General features: G+C 39.3%; 2 protein-coding genes across 5 annotated transcripts; both read right to left on the bottom strand.

Moving 5' to 3' along the window:
- Window positions 1–669: 669 nt before the first annotated feature.
- pabpc1 (poly(A) binding protein cytoplasmic 1) lies at window positions 670–6,967 on the bottom strand. 4 transcript variants are annotated; one of them, XM_005803454.3, is made up of 16 exons: window positions 6,646–6,967; window positions 6,153–6,434; window positions 5,867–6,060; window positions 5,609–5,724; window positions 5,152–5,291; window positions 4,958–5,052; window positions 4,694–4,831; window positions 3,564–3,659; window positions 3,209–3,481; window positions 3,022–3,112; window positions 2,615–2,737; window positions 2,384–2,526; window positions 1,517–1,601; window positions 1,287–1,417; window positions 1,118–1,208; window positions 670–1,035 (listed from the first exon to the last, which is right to left on the bottom strand). In XM_005803454.3, the coding sequence occupies exons 2-15, from the start codon at window positions 6,343–6,345 to the stop codon at window positions 1,119–1,121; spliced, it is 1,908 nt and encodes a 635-aa protein (XP_005803511.1). In that variant the 5' UTR covers window positions 6,346–6,434; window positions 6,646–6,967; the 3' UTR covers window positions 670–1,035; window position 1,118. The 4 variants fall into 4 exon arrangements, with proteins under 4 accessions (XP_005803511.1, XP_014325896.1, XP_005803514.1 ...); XM_014470410.2 differs by having other exon boundaries at window positions 6,153–6,439; XM_005803457.2 differs by lacking the exon at window positions 6,646–6,967 and adding an exon at window positions 6,540–6,628.
- A 1,796-nt stretch (window positions 6,968–8,763) lies between these two features.
- LOC102222783 (14-3-3 protein zeta/delta-like) lies at window positions 8,764–16,759 on the bottom strand. The gene is made up of 6 exons (XM_005803461.2): window positions 16,651–16,759; window positions 13,840–14,151; window positions 11,103–11,226; window positions 10,217–10,380; window positions 9,834–9,929; window positions 8,764–9,716 (listed from the first exon to the last, which is right to left on the bottom strand). The coding sequence occupies exons 2-6, from the start codon at window positions 14,140–14,142 to the stop codon at window positions 9,660–9,662; spliced, it is 744 nt and encodes a 247-aa protein (XP_005803518.1). The 5' UTR covers window positions 14,143–14,151; window positions 16,651–16,759; the 3' UTR covers window positions 8,764–9,659.
- Window positions 16,760–20,260: the final 3,501 nt, after the last annotated feature.

Here is a 20,260-nt window from a genome sequence, read left to right on the forward strand (position 1 = left end):
AACATATATATTTAGCTATATGCTACAAGTGATTCCACAAATAGCCTTTTTACTGAAGAACTTACAATTTTTCCTCTTTAATTTGGTTTGGTACAAAATGGGCAGATAGACTAGTACATGAGACAATTTGGTAATGAGAAGGCAGACAAGACAGTTTTAGAGCACCAAATCCAATCCAAGATAGAAGGGATTATATGAAAGCTCTGTGCGTCCAAGTGATTCAGGACGAAATGAAGTATAAGCCTGCATAGTTAGAAAGCTCATTAACTACATTCAAATCCCGTCACATGTTTGAAACCCCGTACTTGAATAGGAAATTCCGAATTAAGCTGAAAAACCAACAAGTAAACTGCTTGTACCAGAATTTTGACATCATGTGACAGAATACAGGGTGTTTTTCAACCACTTGAACATTCTGTACACATTTGTATTGTTCAAGACAGATTTGTCTCAATGTAATGCTCAAGAACGGAGGCAGATGGTTTACTGCGACGCTTTAATAAATGTCGGGGCAAAAAGGATTGAGTCAGTCCTGTGACTCTGACACAACAGTGACACCTAGTGGAGAAAGCTGCTGAGAAACTGAAACGTTGAAGACGTGATGTGTGACAAATGGAACGTGATTTCTCTAATCAGTCGTGTTAACAATAAATCCAACACAGGGAGGTGTAATTTCGAATGACGTTTTATTACAGCCAGTAGTTTACGATACAAATCACCTCAAACTGCTCAGCAACCATTTCCCTGACATTGCCGACAGTTTGAGCACTGACACAGTAAAATGACATAAAACAGAGGAATGCATTCAAATTTATTACAATTTTCAATTTTATCTATTTTGCTATTTTTTTAACTAATTTTTGTTTATGATCAAGGTCTAGTCAAACCATCTCTAGACCTGGCAGATTCAATTTCTTCTTTTTTTTTTTAAGAAATAATTTATCGTTTTGCGATGTTTTCTGAGTTTTAGGTTTTTCAATGTTTAAGTTTTTTTTCTCTTTTTCCATCGGTGAAGCAGGTTTCAAAATGCTCAAGCTGCAAAATAAAAAAAATAAATAAATATTTCAGACAATAGTTTGAACAATGTTCATAATGTATAACTGTGTATTGTCCCCACCTTAGACGCTAGGAACACCGGCAGGTGTGGTGGACTTCTGCGCAGCCTCTTTGGCCTGGTGGGCCTGGAGCACAGCAACAGCCTCATCCACCTGAAACAGAAATGTGTGTGAACCCCAAAGCAAAAGTAGTGTTTCCACACAAGTCAATATGTTAAAGATGAAGCAAACCTTGGAGCGCAGAGATTCAGGTGACTCAAGCATATGAAGCAGCTCAGAGTTGTCTATCTCCAGAAGCATACCGGTGATCTTGCCAGCCAGGCTGGGATGCATATTCTGGATCAGGGGGAACAGACGCTCACCTGAGGAGGGAAGCAGCCAACTGGGTCATAAAACAGAACTCAACTGAAGGTGTTTTTAAGAGTCCCAGAAATCTCCATCAGAGCTGATGGTTCACTCACCCAGCATCTGCTTCTGCTCCTGAGGAGGAGCAGCAGCCAGCATGGAAGCAGTCAGGGGCTCCTGTCCTTGGACATGGACAGCAGGCTGAGGGACAGAAAGACATCAGTCTAAACCAACTGTGCCAATAACGTAGGTATCTGTATGGGTCCAGATATTAAACATTTCTAGATCGAGTTTTAATGCCAATGTCCCCAATCCATAAGGGCAGGTCTTTTCCGTTTAATTCTATGGTTCTCAATTTATTTGACATTACATTTTGAATCCCTAATTCCACTTTCTGAGCAGTTTAGAGATAACACTAATGTGAATATGTAAATTGAGGCTAGAGCATATGAGTGTGTGGGTATGGATGAATTTTGAATCCCTAATTCCACTTATATATGTATTTAGACATGTACATCCAGATAAGATGGAACAATTAACTAACTTGTGTCATTTTCTTAATTTTGTTTTTTTTTTTAATAATAATGAGGCTCCATCTGGAAATACTGTATAAGTTTATGGGGTAGAAGTTCATAGTTTTCTTACTTCTTCCTACTCCTTTAGTGTTAGAGCATGTTAAGATTATTGTACAAAAATGTGTCTTTTGCATTCCTTGCTCGTGTGTGATTTTATATTTCTATCATGTTCAAAATAAATAAAGAAAACAAAAATAAACATGAAGCTATTGGTGTATTTAAGTGTGTTGTACTGGTGAAGAGTTATCAAATACATTTGTAATTCAGCACATCTCATGTCAATCCAGCACTGTCATTCTGTACTGGACTAGACGACACTAAACCTCAGATATTGGTATCAAAAGTGAAAAAAAGTGAATCTCTATTTGAAACGATTGATTTGTACGTAAATGCAAAAGGCCCTCTTACTTGCTGCATGGCAACTTGTGGCTGGGACGCCATGTGTTGCTGTGGGTTGCGCACACCAGCAGCATATTTGTACCCAGGCATGGCACGGACTGGTGCTGCAGTGGCTGAAGCGCTGGCAGGGCGCTGGCCGAGGGCCTGGGTGGCTGAGGGGAGAACCAGAGAGACGATTGGTTTAAAAACGCCCACAGAGAGCGACCACTTCGTTAGGATGCTGTGACGTGAAATCCTTACGCATGCGCTGGGAGGCCATCATGCGCGGGACCTGGGTGTTGGTGGTAGTGGTAGGACGAATGGTGTTGAAGGTCTGGGGCCTTGGTGCTGACGGACGCATGGCGTTGGGCATGTTTTGGAAATCTGAAGAAATTCCACACAATTAATGCACCGACATCAGGATGTTTAAGAGTTCAAGTTGCAGTATGCAAGTTTTATAAAAAATATATATTTCTTTTACATATTTGTTAAAACTGTCACTATATTGTGACACACGTATGGAAAAATCTGTGAAAAAAAAAAACGCAAGCCGTCTTCTCCCAGTGTTGACTACAAAATACAATCACAGGGAGGAGGAGGGTCTCCTCCTTAACTTATCGATAAGTTACATACTGCAGCTTTAAAGGAACATAGGAGAAACGACTTACGCTGAGGTCGCACTCCCTGAGCGGCCCAGCGAGGACCGGGGCGGAGCTGGGCCAACTGGTTGGCGGAGTAATATGCAGCGCGGTTCTGAGCCTAACAACACCAACATGTATTGTTAAAGACAAATCCACATAAAAGCACTAATGGAATATTAGCAAACAATGTTAATCAGCTGCTTGGGGGGTTCACCTGTGGAATAGCTGCCATGAAGTAGCCTGAGGGTGGAGCGGGCTGGTAGGGGTTGAGGACAGGGTTGGGCACGGCCCGGACCGTGGCCATCCTCTGCATGTACTGATTGGTCAGGTGGGCTTGGCGCTCTTCCTTCCGCTGAGCCAGTGCCACATACAGAGGCTTCGTGGCCACGATGCGCCCATTCATCTCCGTTACGGCTTTAGTGGCCTCTTCTGGCGACGAGAAGCACACAAAGCCGAAACCTTTGCTGCGGCCGCCCTCCATCATCACCTAAAGCAAGAGTGGAAGACATCTGTTGCGTTTTCAGACCACCGGCTGAGACGTTTTGTCTGAAATAGAAGATTGGCTTTACCTTCGCACTGGTGATGGTCCCGAACGGGGAGAACTCCTTGCGCAGACGCTCGTCATCTAGGCCGTCGTCGAGGTTTTTAACGTACAGGTTGACACCCTGGGAAAAGAGAAATGAAACAAAATAAAGCCCAACTTCAGTGGAATTTAAATAGTTACGATTCTGAAATGTGACTGAATATTGATGCTATAAAACCAATCTTTATTCAATCTTGTATACCAATTTTAGATTGTTTGAGTCTTTTATTCTGTTAAATTTGTTTTATTTTAATAAATCTATAAATACTGTTGTGGTTTTTTTTTATTGTGCTTACTTAGGACAAAGGATGAAATTTAGTTATTTTGCTAATTGCTGTATATTGCGATAATGTTGATTAATTCTATTAAATTTATATAGAGCCAATTCACAACAAAAGTCTTTATAAAGAAAAAGGTTCAATCACACATACATTCCAATTGGTCCTGGTTCTCAAGTAGTACAGTACGCTCAATAAGTTATTCAGACGTTTCTGTTCTCTGAATAAGGAAAACACTGTTCTAATCAAACAATTCAATTAAATTACATTTATCTTGCCTTCTCTATGAAGCAGTGGGGTTTGCAGTTGAGCTGCCATACTGCTCAAACAATGCAGACCTTTATCAGCTTGTAAATGATTCACTGGATCTTGTGACTGTATTACCAAATCAAAGGTTGTAAGTGTACTCCTGTGAGTACAAGATGTGGATTCATAAGATGTATATTCAGCCTTGACAGATGGTCAAAGTATCAAGTACACTCTATGTGTAAAAAAAAATTATATGTATCTACAAATACACAGATGCATTTTGGTAGAAATAGTCTAAATAAATTATTTTTCAATCCAATTAATATTTATGTCCTTGTTTTACTTACAGCCTTACACAGTATTGGGTCCTAAAAGGTTTATCTCTGCAGCTAGTTATTATCCACACATACAGATAAAGGAACCACATTTGTGACATTAAACAGAGGTCACAGCCAAGGTTAGCTTACGGTGCCATATTGTCTCATCTCACTAACTACTTGAGAAATTTAAATTTTTATTTTCTAGACTCATATCTCTATCAAACCCTGTAACATGTTAACTGTTTAACCATCACGGAACGAACACCAACCTGGTATCTGGTCATACGATCTTGCTTCATCTGTTCAAATTTGCGTTTAAGTTCATTCTGGCGCTCGCCCTTCTTCTGCGCGCGGCCCACATACACCTGTCGGCCATTCAGTTCTTTGCCGTTCATGTCGTCCACGGCCTACAAAGCCACCAGAAATGGAGCCAACACACGTTCAGATTCAAATTCAAATGGCAAACGTGAAACTGAAGTTTGATAAAAAATAATAATAATTATAATAAAAAAAGACATGAAACCTATGCTAACCTTCTGAGCATCTTCGTGTCTCTCAAAGCTGACAAAGCCGAATCCCTTGGACTTGCCGCCATCGTCTGTCATAACCCGGATGCTGAGCGCAGGACCTTCGGAAAGAGGCAGGCTAATCAACACATTTACCCAGCCACTTCATCCCGATAGCTGGCGACTTGCAATCGTCGGCATCTGAAATCTTGACGTCTCACCATATTTGCTAAATAACTCTTTCAGCTTCTCGTCATCCATGTCCTCCCCGAAGTTTTTGATGTAAACGTTGGTAAACTCTCTGGCACGTGCCCCCAGCTCAGCCTCCCTCTCTTTGCGCGACTTGAAGCGGCCGACAAATCTATTAAAAAAAATGACAAAAGTATGCTTAAATCACACACTTTGATATAAAACAGCAGGAGTATACAAATACAGACTGCATCAACGTGGTTACATCCAAATTATGGTTGATTTTTCTTAAGAATCAAATTCAAAATGTACCGATTCTCTGTATTTTAGAGATACTTTATTCGTAAATGTTTCGAGTTTACCGGACGCTGGTTGACAAAATGCAGGAAAACACAAAAATAGTGCTTTGAGTTAGGCGTCAAAATGTTTGTTAAACACATTCCCCTCACACGTTTTAAAAACAAAAGTGTAACAATCTCCACCACTTACACTTTTCTGTCATTGAGCAACATGCCGTTCATTTTCTCAATGGCACGCTCAGCTGCTTCGTGGGTCTCAAAGTGCACAAAACCGTAACCTTTTGAGCCATTTTCATCACAAACCACCTTAGAAAGGACAGATTTGAGGATGTTAAAAAAACATTGAAACACACACACACACCATGCAGGCCAAGCATTACAAACTAGCTTAAATCTTGTGAAATCCTAACTCGTGCATTAACACAGAATAGATCTGTCGATGTCTTACCTTGCAAGAGAGGATGTTTCCAAACGCAGAGAAGGTGTCATAAAGGGCCTTGTTGTCAATGGACTTGTCGAGGTTTTTGATGAAGATGTTTCCCACCCCGCTCTTCCTCAAGGAGGGGTCACGCTGGGACCACATGATGCGGAGAGGCCTGCCCTTAATCACATCGAAGTTCATCGTGTCCAAAGCCCTTTCAGCTAGAAACGTTTTTAAAAAATAAAACAAAATAACCTTAGGCATCCTGTCGTATATTAAGTACGAGTGACTTATCTTTGTAACTATATCCTACCATCAGCTGGTTGTTGGAAGTTAACATACGCATATCCCAGCGAACGGCGGGTGATCATGTCTCTGCACACTCTGATCGACAGGATGGGTCCGGCCGGGCTGAATTTCTCGTAGAGCATGGCCTCGGTAACATCTGGGTGCAGGTCTCCTACGTAGAGCGAGGCCATGGGGTAGCTAGGCGCGCTGGGATTCATGTCGGGCGACGTTTGTTTTCAATCAGATAGCTGTTTGAGTTCGACGCGCAACGGTGGCTGTCAGGACAGCTAAATACGTTATCTTCTCTCTGTTCTGGCAAATAAAAAGAGAAGAGACAGAAAAAAACCGTTAACTGCTAACAACGTGGGCTATGTAGCTCGGCTATGTAGCAAAATGTCGGAGTGCGGCCTACCCGATATGGCTTAAATGTAACAATTTGAGAATTTTAGCGCCTTCAAAATCACAAAGAGTGCTAAACTATCGATACAACAAGACACAAACAGCGACAATTAACTTACTATTAGTAAGACTTCTTTAAATGTGAGAGGGGGGACTAACAGGCTATCGTTAATTAGCCGCGCTCTCAACAATGACGCTAGTAACGTAGCTTGCTAACAGCGTTTTCGTCGTTCAGTCTTTCGTTCTTTTCCGAAGGCAGCGTCTTCTTCGCGTTGCTTGATTAGCAAATCAAATCCTGCTTCACCGATATTAGGTTTTCTTATAAAAATATGTCTGCGGGTGCTCACTAGCTTTTGGTTTGTTTCATAATAATAAAATGTGTGCTGAGGCTAGCTCCGGAGCACACCCTACGCAGACGGATTACAAGAATGAAAGGAAGGACGGGGGAGGCTGTTTCCAGATTCCAGTCGAAACGCCGGCGCGTGCACTAACCGTGGTTAACGTCACATATCTCGCGATATTTTATGTTTATGAGTAAAATAACGTGTAGAGAATTTAAATGAATACTCTTACTAAGAATTACCTATACGTCATTTGAAAAATGTAAACCCAGTTTCTCAGAAAATTAGAGCTTAAGACGAGCCCAGGGAAACGATGAGTTTTTATCCATAAATTCTAGCTTTGACAGGACAGGAAGAAAGTGTCAAAACAAATATGGCTTTTTGGAGGGGTTGCTAGAAGAATGATGCAGGACCTGGAGACCTTGCTGTCAAAGAACTATGAACTAAGGCTGAAAAAGAAATATTGCAAAGGTCCAGACAAAATCCAGACCTCAAAATGATTTAATTGCTATTACAGAACCTTAAGAGAACAGTGCATAAAAAGAGCCATAAATCTACCTAAATGGAACAATAAAGTGCTTTATTGTTTATTAGCAAGTGATGGCATTGTGTAAGCTGTTGTGTGATTCCTTTTACTTTAAAATATGTAGAACTTTAAAGACAAAATTTTGTTTATTATGCTCTGATATAAAAAACACCAGACTTGGAAGATGAAGTACTTTCTTCTTCCCATGCCTGCACTTCACTAATCCATCTTTAATACCTCAAATCCTTGCAGCTTCCCTGTACAGGGAACTTCCATCTCAGACATGTTTGACTTCTAAAAATTTATAAAACTTTTGATTGCTATTTTAACACGTAACAGTTCACATATAATTAGTGCATATTTGGACCATGTTCTAACAAAAACATCATCCAATTAGTAGAATCTGAATATAGGAACCTTGACAGGACTGCTTAAACAGAACAGAGCAGTCCGCTTCTTCTAAGTTAAACATTTACATGCATTGTATTTGTTTCATTAAGCAAAACGTTTGTAAAGATTGTACTTTCTGTGCGGGCTCTACAAACATTTCCGAGTTGTAGAGCCTGCAAGGGAGTGCACATCTGTAATACCAGCATAAAGACTGCAGGGGGTGCTAAATCGCACCAACACTTAGTTTTCGACTTCTTGAATGGAACACTAATTTTTTAGCCATTTCGACGTTTACAACAATGAAGAATCCTTATATTTTAAATTATCCTAAATAAGTACGTTTACTAAGAAGGAATACAGAGGCCATCTTACTTAAATTGAGTATTAGGTCATAGTAATACAGCACAGTAGGCCTTCAGCATTCTTGTGTTGAATCTGCCCTGTGATCAAGTAGAGCCCTTAGAGTGGAAGACGCACCCAAACGGTAGTTTATGGGTAGCTGACTCTCCATTCATGGCAGTAAAGAATGTGGAGATTTCCCCTTTTGGAACAAACCACAGTGAAAACAATCTTATTCAGAACAACAAATTGCAAAGCTTTTCATCCATTGTCTGATGTATTTCAACTGTTGATGTTTAGAAGAGAACCAAAAGCAAAAAAAAAAAAGAAGAGAAGACAGGATTAGCTTGCTACATTTAATAATTTAACATTAAATCAAAACTAAATTAACATTTACAGTATGGCTTATTTAAAACTTATAGTAAAACAAGGTAATTTAAAAAAATTAAATGCATGTCCTGTTTTCTACAAGAAATTAAAATCTTAAAACCTTATCCAGATTACTATGTTTAGCCAAACTGAACTTTTAGGTGACCATGCTTAAATGCTGAGCTTGCAGATGACTTTGAAACATGTCATGACTCATGGCAGAACACTGAAGATGACTATATATTTAAGTAAGGAAAACAAAGGACAAGTTAAACCTTTTAAATCGTTTATTTTACTTAAATGAAATTATGCATTACCCCCAAATGACAGTTACGCTCAAGTGTTTAGTATGAAAACTCCAAAGAGACAAAGCTAACCCGCCAACAACAACCGTTTACTTCTCCAGACTACCCTTTGACCAACTTTATGCAAGAACTGGAAAAAAAAAAGAAACTTATTTTCAAAAACTTTTAATTATATAAAAAGTGGGATTTTTTATACTTACTGAGGTGCTCATACAAAAACAGCAACAGTACAAGCTTGTGCTCTTGTTCTTTTAATTTTCTATACCTCGTAATGGATACATAGACATACAAAAGCAGCCCCCCCAACAAAAGAAAAAAAAGACAGTAGAAGATTGATAACAGTTTATGGAATGTAACCTTTGTAAAAATCTGGCCCTTCATCACCAGCTCTCCCCCATTATGTCATCATTGTGTCTGCCTTTGCTGTAATTCCTCCTTCTGCCAAGTCAGGTACAAGCAGGCAGGTTGGTATTGAGCAACCACTAATTGATCATCAAAAGATGTGGCTGCATATAAACAGCACCTTTTATATTTAGGACACACAGTAATTCTTTTTTGTGGCTTTTAAAACTGCTTGTTGCAAGTCTCAGGACTGGAAAACCCCCAAAAATGCTTAGACCCTGGAAAAAGGTCAGCAGGCAACCCAACCCCAAAACATGCATGAACCCTCCCATCACACTTTAAAGCCCCTACCTGTGTATCTGCACTTACTGCAGAACAACAGCAACCAAAAAGAGAGGGATGACCTAGATAGAGAAACAAAGGATCAAACTGGATGTCATGGATGAGGTGGTCGAAGTGCTGATCACAATAAAGAGGACTTTGGATGATGTCAGGCAGACGGGGATGACTGAGGGTGAGGCTCATTCTTTGGGCTCCTCTGATTCCTCTCCCTCGACTGCGTTGTCAGAAGTCCAAAGCTGAGGAAGGAGATGATCAAACTTTTGAATCGCTCAACTCTTTGCTTTGCTCATCCAATTTTCCCCAATGCCAAAAAATTTGATTGCACAAAATAATAATTAAAAAGGGAAACTTACTGTCAAGTTGTCTCTCAATAGCTGCATGATTAGTGTACTGTCTTTGTACGATTCTTCACTCAGTGTGTCAAGCTCTGCGATGGCATCGTCGAAGGCCTGGAGGTTATAAAAAGTCAATTTTTAGAGGTATAATAAGATGATGCGATTCGTCTTTCATGTCTGCCTATTCAGAAGGTCAATCCATTCATCAGTCATATATAAACTTTGTGTTCCTGGGAACAATTTGAGATGCCTCAAGAAAAAGCCGGAGAATATTTCTGGAGAGAGGGATGTCTGGGTTCCACTCCATCACATTTGAAAATGAAAGGATAAGTGTGTTTGTTGGTGATCTGCAATTAACCGCATTGAATACAAAGCGTCTGCGTTCTTGAGTATTGAATTACCTGCTTGGCTAGCTTGCAAGCCTCTTCGGGGGAATTGAGGATCTCGTAGAAGAACACAGAGAAATTAAGGGCTAGTCCGAGGCGTATCGGGTGAGTCGGCTGCATCTCTGCTTTGCTGATGTCGAAGGCCTGTTGGTAAGCCTTCTGTGAATCTTTGATGATGCCTGAAATAATAATGACAAAAAATATGAGAAAACAGAACAATCATCTGAGCACAGGACCTAATTTTAAGCATTTTATAATGCAATTGGATAATTGAACATACATTAATTGTTAGCATAAAGGAATATAAAGCAAACAAAAAAGTTCTGTAGCAAACATTGGAGAAGGTTTGGAGGATTCATCCAATCTTTTCTGTTTTAAACACATACGAGGATCAGGTTTTTCACATATATCATTTAAATTAAAGGCTGCAAGTTTTAGCAAACAGGATTGGACATGCTGCAGCAAAGTAGCAGTTAGTGTGTATTGCACAGTGCCATGTTCGGCTGCTTATTTTACTTGTTCATTTTTTAGTCTAATACCGTATGAACCTTTATGAACTACCCAGAACAGATCAATTTCTAAGTGACATGTTGTTCCTGTAATGTAAAGCGCTTTGACTTCCTGTCTATGAACCTGCTGCTTTGATGCTTCGTTCCATGATGCACTTTGAACTTAAAACAGTTGTGTGTAGCAGAATATCTAAAAAAAAGTATTGATAAAGGCTTACCAGAAAGTCTTAAAACACCTTAAATACAGCAATTGTAAGACATCATCACCAGGGTAAACAAACTGTAGTAGTGTTTACCCTGGGAATTGTTTTGCTGTGAATGCTGTGAATGACAGTAGTCTCACTGTGACACATCAGCAATGTTGCATATAGCAGAAGTGAACAGAGGCGTACCGTCCTTCTCGTCTCCTGTCGCCACCTCAGCCAAGTAGCGGAAGTAGTCTCCTTTCATTTTCAAATAAAATACTTTGCTCTCTGCTGCCTCTGCTTTGGGGATGAGGAACTTGTCCAAAAGACCCTTGAAAACAAAACCAAAAAAGTAGTTATATTTTTTCCAAGTTTGTATTCATCTACCCTCTAAATTTTACATCCACTTGTTCCTCCAAAACACACTGTTGGTTGTTCAACTTGTGCAAGTACACAGATTTTCCAATCCATAGGTTTCAGACATAAATCAGTGGTAGAAATAAGCTAAGCATGTCTAATTAACCTCCAGGCCTGAAAAATTGGCCAGGCTACATCACAGATGCTTCAGGGACCACAGAGGGGGCCGGACCTAAGTGGATGTGATAGCATGATAGCATATGGGCGGGGGTGCATTAGGGGAGAGGAGTGATCTGAAGAGATGAAGGGATACTAGGAGTATGGATGGAAGCTGGTGTGAGTAGAGAGAGGAAGCAGGCAGCTGAACTGATGAGGAAGTAGGTCACATAGACACCAGCTTGGCTCTCTATGACACAAGTATGCACCGCTTGATAATCTGCTCTGGTTGCTAACCTGAGCGCTAGCTGAAGGAAAGCCAGCCATCTCATTGTGAGCAATGGTAACCTGCTGTTAGAACTCTTGATTATGAAACTTATGACATAATGGCATAAATCTATGGATTCTCCTGTTAGAGAGAAGCAAAAGACCTTCATTTATGATCCTACAAAATAAATTACAATGTGTGATTGCCGCTCAAATCCAAATCGACTGGAAGACAATGGGCCGTTTTTAAAGTTCTCAAGACCCTCTTTGAATACAGCTCATTTGCATATTAAAAGAATAAAGGAATAAACAAGGCTAATGAGAGCATGCATTTGCTGAATGCTCTTAAACCAATGTGAAAGATAGCGGAAGCCCTGTGGGATGTGAATGTAGAACTAGGCCACTGGCAAGGGCACAGCTAAAATCAGGATATCACTATGGCAGTACAGAGCAGAAGAAAATTACACTGAAGTGGGGATGGTGTTTCTGCACAATTTAAAAACAGAAAAATCTTTTATAGGCAAGTAGGAGTTTCATCATGCAAAGGTCTCACATGGCTTTTTGGGGTCAACGGAAAATCCAATTCATGTCATTTAGAATAGGAAAACCTGTGCAAGCCAGTGGTTTATTGATCTGTGAGAGCAGAACGTGACAGCAGTGCAGCATAGTGACCATTAGATTCCACAAGCCCAGCTAATAAAATTGTAGTTAAAACTTAAACAGACCTCTAAATAGCATCTCAGGTAGAAGAAAAACTGATTTTATTCCCATTCACCTCACAATAAAACTGACAGCGGCATAAAATATTAAATGTAAGCATTTTATTCACACAGTACAATGGATTTAAGACTAAAATGGAAACGCAAGAGACCATAAATATGTTATTATCCAACAGTGGCTGAAAAGAAATGACATGTTGCTGTCAGGCTAGTAATTATTGGAGCTTTAATTGTATAAAGTTTCGTTATTGTCTATTAAAAAACAAGGTGATGTATTTTGATAAGATAAAAAGAAATCTCAAATATATTTCCATGTGCAAAGCCTATTCAAAATATTTTAAACACAATGCTGTTGCATTCAGGAACAGTAGGGGGAGCCCAGCAGGACAAAAAGCTGCCACACCCTCTATGTTGATTTAAAGCAGCATTATAACAGTGCTGTTACTACTGTTGAATAGTATCTCAAGGTGGGAACAATATAAAAGGTAGATAGGTAATTGCATACTTCATCATTTTTATGACTTTAAAACATTTTCTCCTGTAAAAATCAAAACATAAATAAAGTCCTTTAGTTTTGACTGGACAAAACTTAAACTCAACTCCTCTTCCTCTATCAATACCATCTGTCTCTTTTACTCTCCATAAGGCTGCAAGTGATGCACAATACTGGAGGGTCAGCTTCGGTCATTATAGGATTAAGACTTTGAGTCATCGCTGGGCAGATAACATGCTGAAGCCCTGCACAACGATGAAGAGGTTTATATTGGCACAAAATTATAAACACTAATTTAACAAATAAAGTGGCCTTAAGGTGATTGGAATTTAACAAGTAGTAAAACTGATTCAACCAAAGCTAAATCTTAAATGGTAAGTTATCAAAACATTTTGTAGCATAACACTACCTCATGCCAACCACTACAGGAAACTGATTAACTATTGTATAGCATGTTACACATCCTCATGTCAACTGAAAAAAAATATATAGATTGGTAAATTATTAAAAATAAACTTTAAAGCTTCTGCTTTGTTACAACAGTGGTACATACAACTGCAGGAGAGATGACTCACTCGGAGCATTAGTATTGTTAAGTCGAGCCTTCTTAATAGACTTACACATCTGCTACGTCACATAGAACAGAGGAACCTGGGTAAGAAATATTAAACATATTCGATCAGCTTTTTCAGGAAACAATTTGGTTTTGTTAACAAACCAGGCTTGAATTACAATATTCAGATGACCAACTTTTTCTGTAACTGGCTCTTTGGAATCCTATTTAACAAACCTAATATGAAAGTGATCAAATTTAAAGATTAAACCCAATGACAAAAATAATATACAAGCATGTTGCTCTCTTTTTAAAGGAAGAAACAGGACTTTTTGTGTCCTCATATGAAACCAACAAAAGGGAGGCGATAAAGAATAAGACAGACAGATCCAAACTCACCAGAACGTCATTGCAGATTTCTTTCAGCTCTCCCTCGATTTTCTCCCGGTACTCTTTGACCTTGGCTTGTCTGCCCTCGCTGGCATCTGCTTTCTGCTCGATGCTGGACACCACGCGCCAAGATGAGCGCCGGGCACCCACCACGTTTTTATAGGCCACCGACAGCAGGTTGCGCTCCTCGTTCGTCAGCTCCTCGCCCTCCTCCGTCACCGATTTCATGGCGGCAGCCATGTCGTCGTAGCGCTCGGCCTGCTCGGCCAGCTTGGCCTTTTGTACCAGTTCCTTCTGAGATGATTCGCTCATGGCTGCTCACTGCAGGGGCAGGGAGCAAAAGACAAAGTAGTCACACAATGGTAGATTAAAAATTAAATAGACAGCTGGAGAAACTGCAGTGCAGCACTGCTAGCTGCACTTCATTAAGACATTCTGCACTGACAGCATGGACCCTAATGAGTGCCATCCATCATTCTTATTAAAAATAACCGTTTTAAAAGTGCAATTTTTAACTAGCAGTAGCATGTCTATGAAGCAGCCCACTAATGGTTGGCTACCGGAGCAAATACCCTGACTAACTATTACCAAGCTAACATTAGAAAATAGAGAAAAACTGCTAAAATAGTTTAGAGCGGAATACAACATTTTTCTGATCAATAAGCAGCTAAAGGTTCAAGCTAGTGTTTGCCCTCCATTTTTTTAAATCCATGTATCACAATGCTGAACTATTAAAATCCATGTCTGTCCTGACTGGACTTAATGCACAAAAATACACAATGGAATTCCTATCAGTACAATAAAAGCCTAATAATTGTATTCATTCTTACAAGAAATGACAAGCAAGGTTTTAACTACGTTTTCATATTGTTGACCCATCACAAAATGGTAAGAAAAAAAACAAAATTGGTGGAAGAATGTATGCCAAAAATAAAATCCATCCAGATTTAGTTCCACACAAAGTTCTGTCTAAACCATTATTAAGTGGTAATGTTCCCGGTGTTCCAAACAGAGGGAAACTTGTTAAATACCTCAACTATGTGGGCAAGGAGTGTAAAGGTTTGAACACGAACAGACTGGCAGTGTACCTGTGACGACTGGCATTTTCTTGGCTATAGCAAAAAATGTAAAAAATAATGAGCTGTTAGGCTATTATGTAGCTGCCATTGTGGTTCCAGTCACTGGAGTTATGCTTTTGCAACCTGGCAAGGCCAATTTCCCTTTTAATGAAGCACACTGATATCGAGGCAGATTTGAGAGAAAATACATTTACCAAAAAATAAAAATACACCCATAAATTTGCTCAATACTGTTTGACTTTCTAACTGCTGGCAGGTTAGGGCACATTTAAAAGCATGGCTGATTTTGTTGCAAACAGAATTTTTGAAAAGAAAAAAACCCTGATAATTATAATTATATATATATACTAAACTATGATTGCTGTGATAATTACATATTTTATGTCAATAATGAACTTTAAGATATCTGTTAATGGGGTTGAACTACGCTTTTTAAAAACACTAAAATATACTAAATATATTAACTAATGAAAAGGTAGAATAGTTGAAATATATTTGTTGAATGATCTGTGGTAAAACCTAAAAATCTGCAGAATTATGGTATTTTTGTGCTAAATATTTTCTTTGGGTTAACAGGGGGGTTCACTACAGGGCGGTAATTTTATGGATATTTGACCTTAATGGATGATCTCCTCATCATTCCAAAGGCCATTTCACGAACCTTCGCCTTTAAGCTCGTTTTGTCAGCCACTCCTTATTAAAATGTTGCTAATCCACCCACATTCGCAACAAATGAGCGTTTCCAAGACAAAAAAAACACCTAAAAAAATAATGTTGCAATTACAGTAGTGTCACTCCATTCAGTAAGGCTTTTCTAGCCTTCAGCGTTAATGTGGCCCCCTCCTTTTCTCTCATTCACACTCACCACACCCATCCCTGTACCTGTAGCTTGTCCGACAAGCGGAAGCTAAAATACGAAAAGTTCGTTTGAAGACTTTGTTAAGACGACACGTTCTGGCAGATATTAAAGCAAATGTGCAACTGGTGAAGAGGACAGCATATTCCCTCTACAGAAACAGCCCCGTTGAAAAGTGCAACTAGCTACAGGCTAGGCCCTCGTGACCGACGACTTTCTACTATGGCGCCAACTATTTCCTGAAAAAGACGCTTTCCAAGTTAGACAGCTTTTCCAAACGTAATAACGGTAAAATGAAGACCGTTCTTGCAGCAAACTGAACATAACATTTAACAATGTGGCCAGGCAAACTGCCCACTTGGAAATGTTACGTTTACTTAACTCGTTTGTTTTTTTAGTACCTAAAAATAATCACTTGGGGGGGGGAAAAAACGGAAACTACTTTGTCACAAACGAAGGAGTGTAACAATGTAAATTGACCATATTTGCAAGATGTCATATAGATATCGGCTCTAGCTAATAGTTCACTGCCACAATGCCATTTCCAGCAAGCCCTCATTTGCCTTATCGGTTATCTACGGCACAGTTTCAGGTAACATGTTCAACATTTGTATCAAGCAGGATTTTGCACTACTCTGAACTGACACGCCTTTCTATTTTCAGTTAGAAAATCAGCCATTAGACACATCCCGAACTGAGACGTTAGCTAAGCTAGCCTTTGTTCTGTAGTTTGATGAGCGTCCCCGCTACACCCAGTCCTGCCAGTAACCCGCAGACAATGGGCTTCTTCGACCGCCAGTTATTTATTTACACTCATTTTTAAAAAGTACATATAAAATATATCAGACCGAAGACAGCTTTTCTAAAGCCGCCGTTGTTTCATACCTGAATTTTAGCAGATGTCGGCGTACCAAGGTGCAGCTGATTCTCTCAGCCTGTCCGAATGAGTTCAGTCAACGGGGTTTCCTCCCAATCACACCGGTCCAAGACACGGCCAGAGTAGCGCCGAGGCAAATGAGGTCTGACGTCAAACGTTACCAGGGCGACCAAACGTGACGGTTTGTGGGAGTTGTAGTTGTATTGTACATCCCCTGTTAGCTTTATTTTAAAAACAGTTTGGAAATAATTCTTACTATGGCCATCCTTTGCAGTGATTCTGTGAAACACGGAAAACTGTACTCCCCCTATTGCGGTTTTCTTGCAACAAGAAATTACTTTGCTTTTACTTTACTATTACTTTTTAACCCCTTCAAAGTTCTAAATCACATTCTCTGAATCAGAACTTTGGTGCAGGAAAAGAAATAGAACTAGCAGACACAGAAGCTAATAGAATATCTTAAGTAGTAAATAATTATGATAATCAACTAAAAAGTCTTGTGTTTTTGAAAACAACAGGTATTTGCTCAAGACGTAGAGGGCACCACAAACTGGAACACAAGACACAGCTATGGTCCTTTTCTAATAGAAACTACTATTTTTGCATTCTGGTTGGTTTCCAAAGGGAGAGAGTGAAGCTATTTTTGCCTTGTCACATGATTTCCCCTTGAGCAAAGATTTCAAGCTTGTAACCTATTTAAGGACGGATCAGATAATATTGGCTGCAATGTGCAGAGACAGGAGCAAAAGAAGAGGAAGAAAATAAGGGGGGAAATATGTGTCTACTTTCTAAATAAACCGTGGTCAGGGAAGGGTGAAACTCCAGCCCATAGGGACTCCACTATAAAAGCTTTAGAAACCAGTTAGGTGGGTTTTACTGTCCGTGAGCCATGTCTTGTATGCACATGCACAGACACACAGAGAAGCAGCTTCTGCACACCGGAACAATGGCTAAGTGTTGAACACAAATCTTTCTGTAATGGCAACAGTTCTCATGTTAGATTTCAGTTGAAAACACTAAAGTGGAGAGGATTAGCACATAGAATACAGTAAAAATAACTGAGGAAATTAACACAGCAAAAAAAAAGAAATGTGTTACATAATCAAAGTACAGTAATTATTTTATTATTATTATTATTATTTTTACTAAGTCTCAAAATTTTCCTTTATTTTGAAAGGGCGAAGCCAATAAAGCATTAATATCTGTGAGAAAAACTAAAACTACAGAGGCAGTCTGAAATAATTGCAAATAATCCATAAATGTACAGATGGAGAGTCCTGGGAATATAATTTCCTATATTATGAAAGCCATATGTTGTGTCTTTTTAGCTCTCTTGTGTAACATTCATAGTTACATTTCACTGAAGTGACATTGAAAAGCTGTCTAACAATAGTAGAATTATTGGTTGCACTGTGCACACCATCTATTCCTCGACACACGGATGCTGTTATTAAACTCTTCTCTGGTGTGAAACCAGTAGGACAAACTGACCAATTCTTCCTGCTCTGCAATTTTGCATTATTCCCAGTTATTTCAACTTTTAACATTATCATCCGTTCTTCACTCTTCATAAACAATCTTTTTAGCTCTGACATCTTTGTGATTGTTATGTCTTTTAGGTAAGTGCTGTGAATGTGACCCACCCTTTCGTAAAAGTGGCCAAAAGCCGATGACTAATTTCCAGGTGTTACATTCCTGGCCCTGGGAAGACATAACATGCTATGTGACTCTCAGCTCTTCCCACACCCATGATGGGCCAGCTGGATGGTAGCTATTTAAGGAGGTGAACAATTTTCATGGTAGCTAAAAGTTCATAAAAGCATATTGTATAAATCATTTTTACCTTAAGCAGAAGTAAAGATTCAGTTCAGAACTGATATATTTAGAGAGAAAGACAGGTAAGTATGTCAGAAATCTTTATTCTTCAAGGACATGACTGTAACTTTCCACTACCATCCCACATAGGTCTCTCATCAACACTCGCAGAGTAAATACTGAATCCGAGTCAGTTGCTGTAAAGTGTGAGGAGAGAGTGACAGTGGTGTTGATTGGAATTTAAAACACGGCTCCTCTTTAGTCCCAGTGCACCCCCCCCCCCCCCACACACACACACACACACTTTCCGGAGGGGGAGAGATCTCTTACAAAAGCACATTTCCAAAGGGGACGAGCAGATGGGCGACACTGAAACAAAACAAGCCGGGTGGCCTCAGAGGCGCACCGACGTTTCTGAACAGCAGAAAAGCGACTCAGGTCTGGTTAGGATCGGGAGTGATGCAACCGCATGAGAAAAGGTCTTACATAAACACGGGGAAACGCCCAGCATTCCTCTGAAAACAAGAAAGTGCATGACTGTATTACTGGAAATCTAGGAGACTCACACCTTAGCAGTGCCGTTCAGAAGTTTACATACAGTGATCATCTGGTAGGTAAACCTACCTCCATCATGTGAAAATCACCTTCATTTTGGTCTTCTGATGAGGTGGTGAACTGTTAATTTGTTTTTACTTTAGTGAGGGTTAAGGTTATACTTATAAAATAAACAATTTCACTGATTTTTAAAAGCAGAAATTGCGGGCATAGGGACTTTTTCTAGTACACTTGGGGTAAAAAGATAAACACAATCTCTAATATTTAGTGTTAACATACATTTTGTGATATTTTTTTCACAATGTTTGAAATTAAATCTGAGTAAACCTTTTTCTTTTCTTTTTTTACCAAAATGTATATCATTTAATCAAAATTGAGATTTTTTTAAAGCATTTTTATACACCAAGATAAAATATAGACAGTGTGGAAATATTCCCCATTTTACTAAGGGTATGAAAGTGTTTTGTTGCAAAATGTGTGAGTCAGCCTTTGAAGTAAAATAAGCAAAAGAGCCTGTGAAGAGGCTGACTGAAGTTGGTGAAAGAGCGACTGCAGAGTGAAATCAGTTCTGCACCAAGATGGGCTGGAAGGCCACTCAGCGAGGAAGAAGCCATTATTCTAGAAATTACATACAAATCTACATCGTAGTTAGAAAACGCACATAGAGAGAAAGACCTTAATATTTAAAGACATGTCCTGGAACTCTAGAGGCGTTTGGCTGTAGTGACCGTCCTTACATTTAGAAGAAAAAGAACCATTGGAAGCATGAGACCACCATCCCAACTGTGAGGCCAGGAAGTGGGAACATCCTGTTGTGAGGCTGTTTGGCTGCAGGACGGACTGGAGCGCTCCACAATATAGATGATCAGTATCATGAGGAAGAAACATTAAGTGGCAAGCTTGAAGGAATATCTCAGGATATCAGACAGGAAGATAAAGCTTGACCAAAAAGCAGGTCTTCCAAATGGGGTCTGGGAGGAACACTCAGTGTACCATCAACACTGCAAAAACACAAAATCTCACCAAGTATTTTTTGTTTATTTTTAGTGCATATATGTTAGTACACTTGAAATAAGGCAAAAGTGACTAACAAGCAACTTTCCAGCAAGTTTTAAGTCAATTAAAAATGTTTTAACATTAAAAAATATTAAAACATTTTTTAATGTTTTAATATTAAAACATTAAAAAATATAATGTTTTAATATTGATGAAAAAGTACAAATTCCACTGGCAGATTATTTCACTTAC

This window comes from Xiphophorus maculatus, chromosome 3, assembly GCF_002775205.1.
Source record: "Xiphophorus maculatus strain JP 163 A chromosome 3, X_maculatus-5.0-male, whole genome shotgun sequence".
NCBI classification, from domain to species: domain Eukaryota; kingdom Metazoa; phylum Chordata; class Actinopteri; order Cyprinodontiformes; family Poeciliidae; genus Xiphophorus; species Xiphophorus maculatus.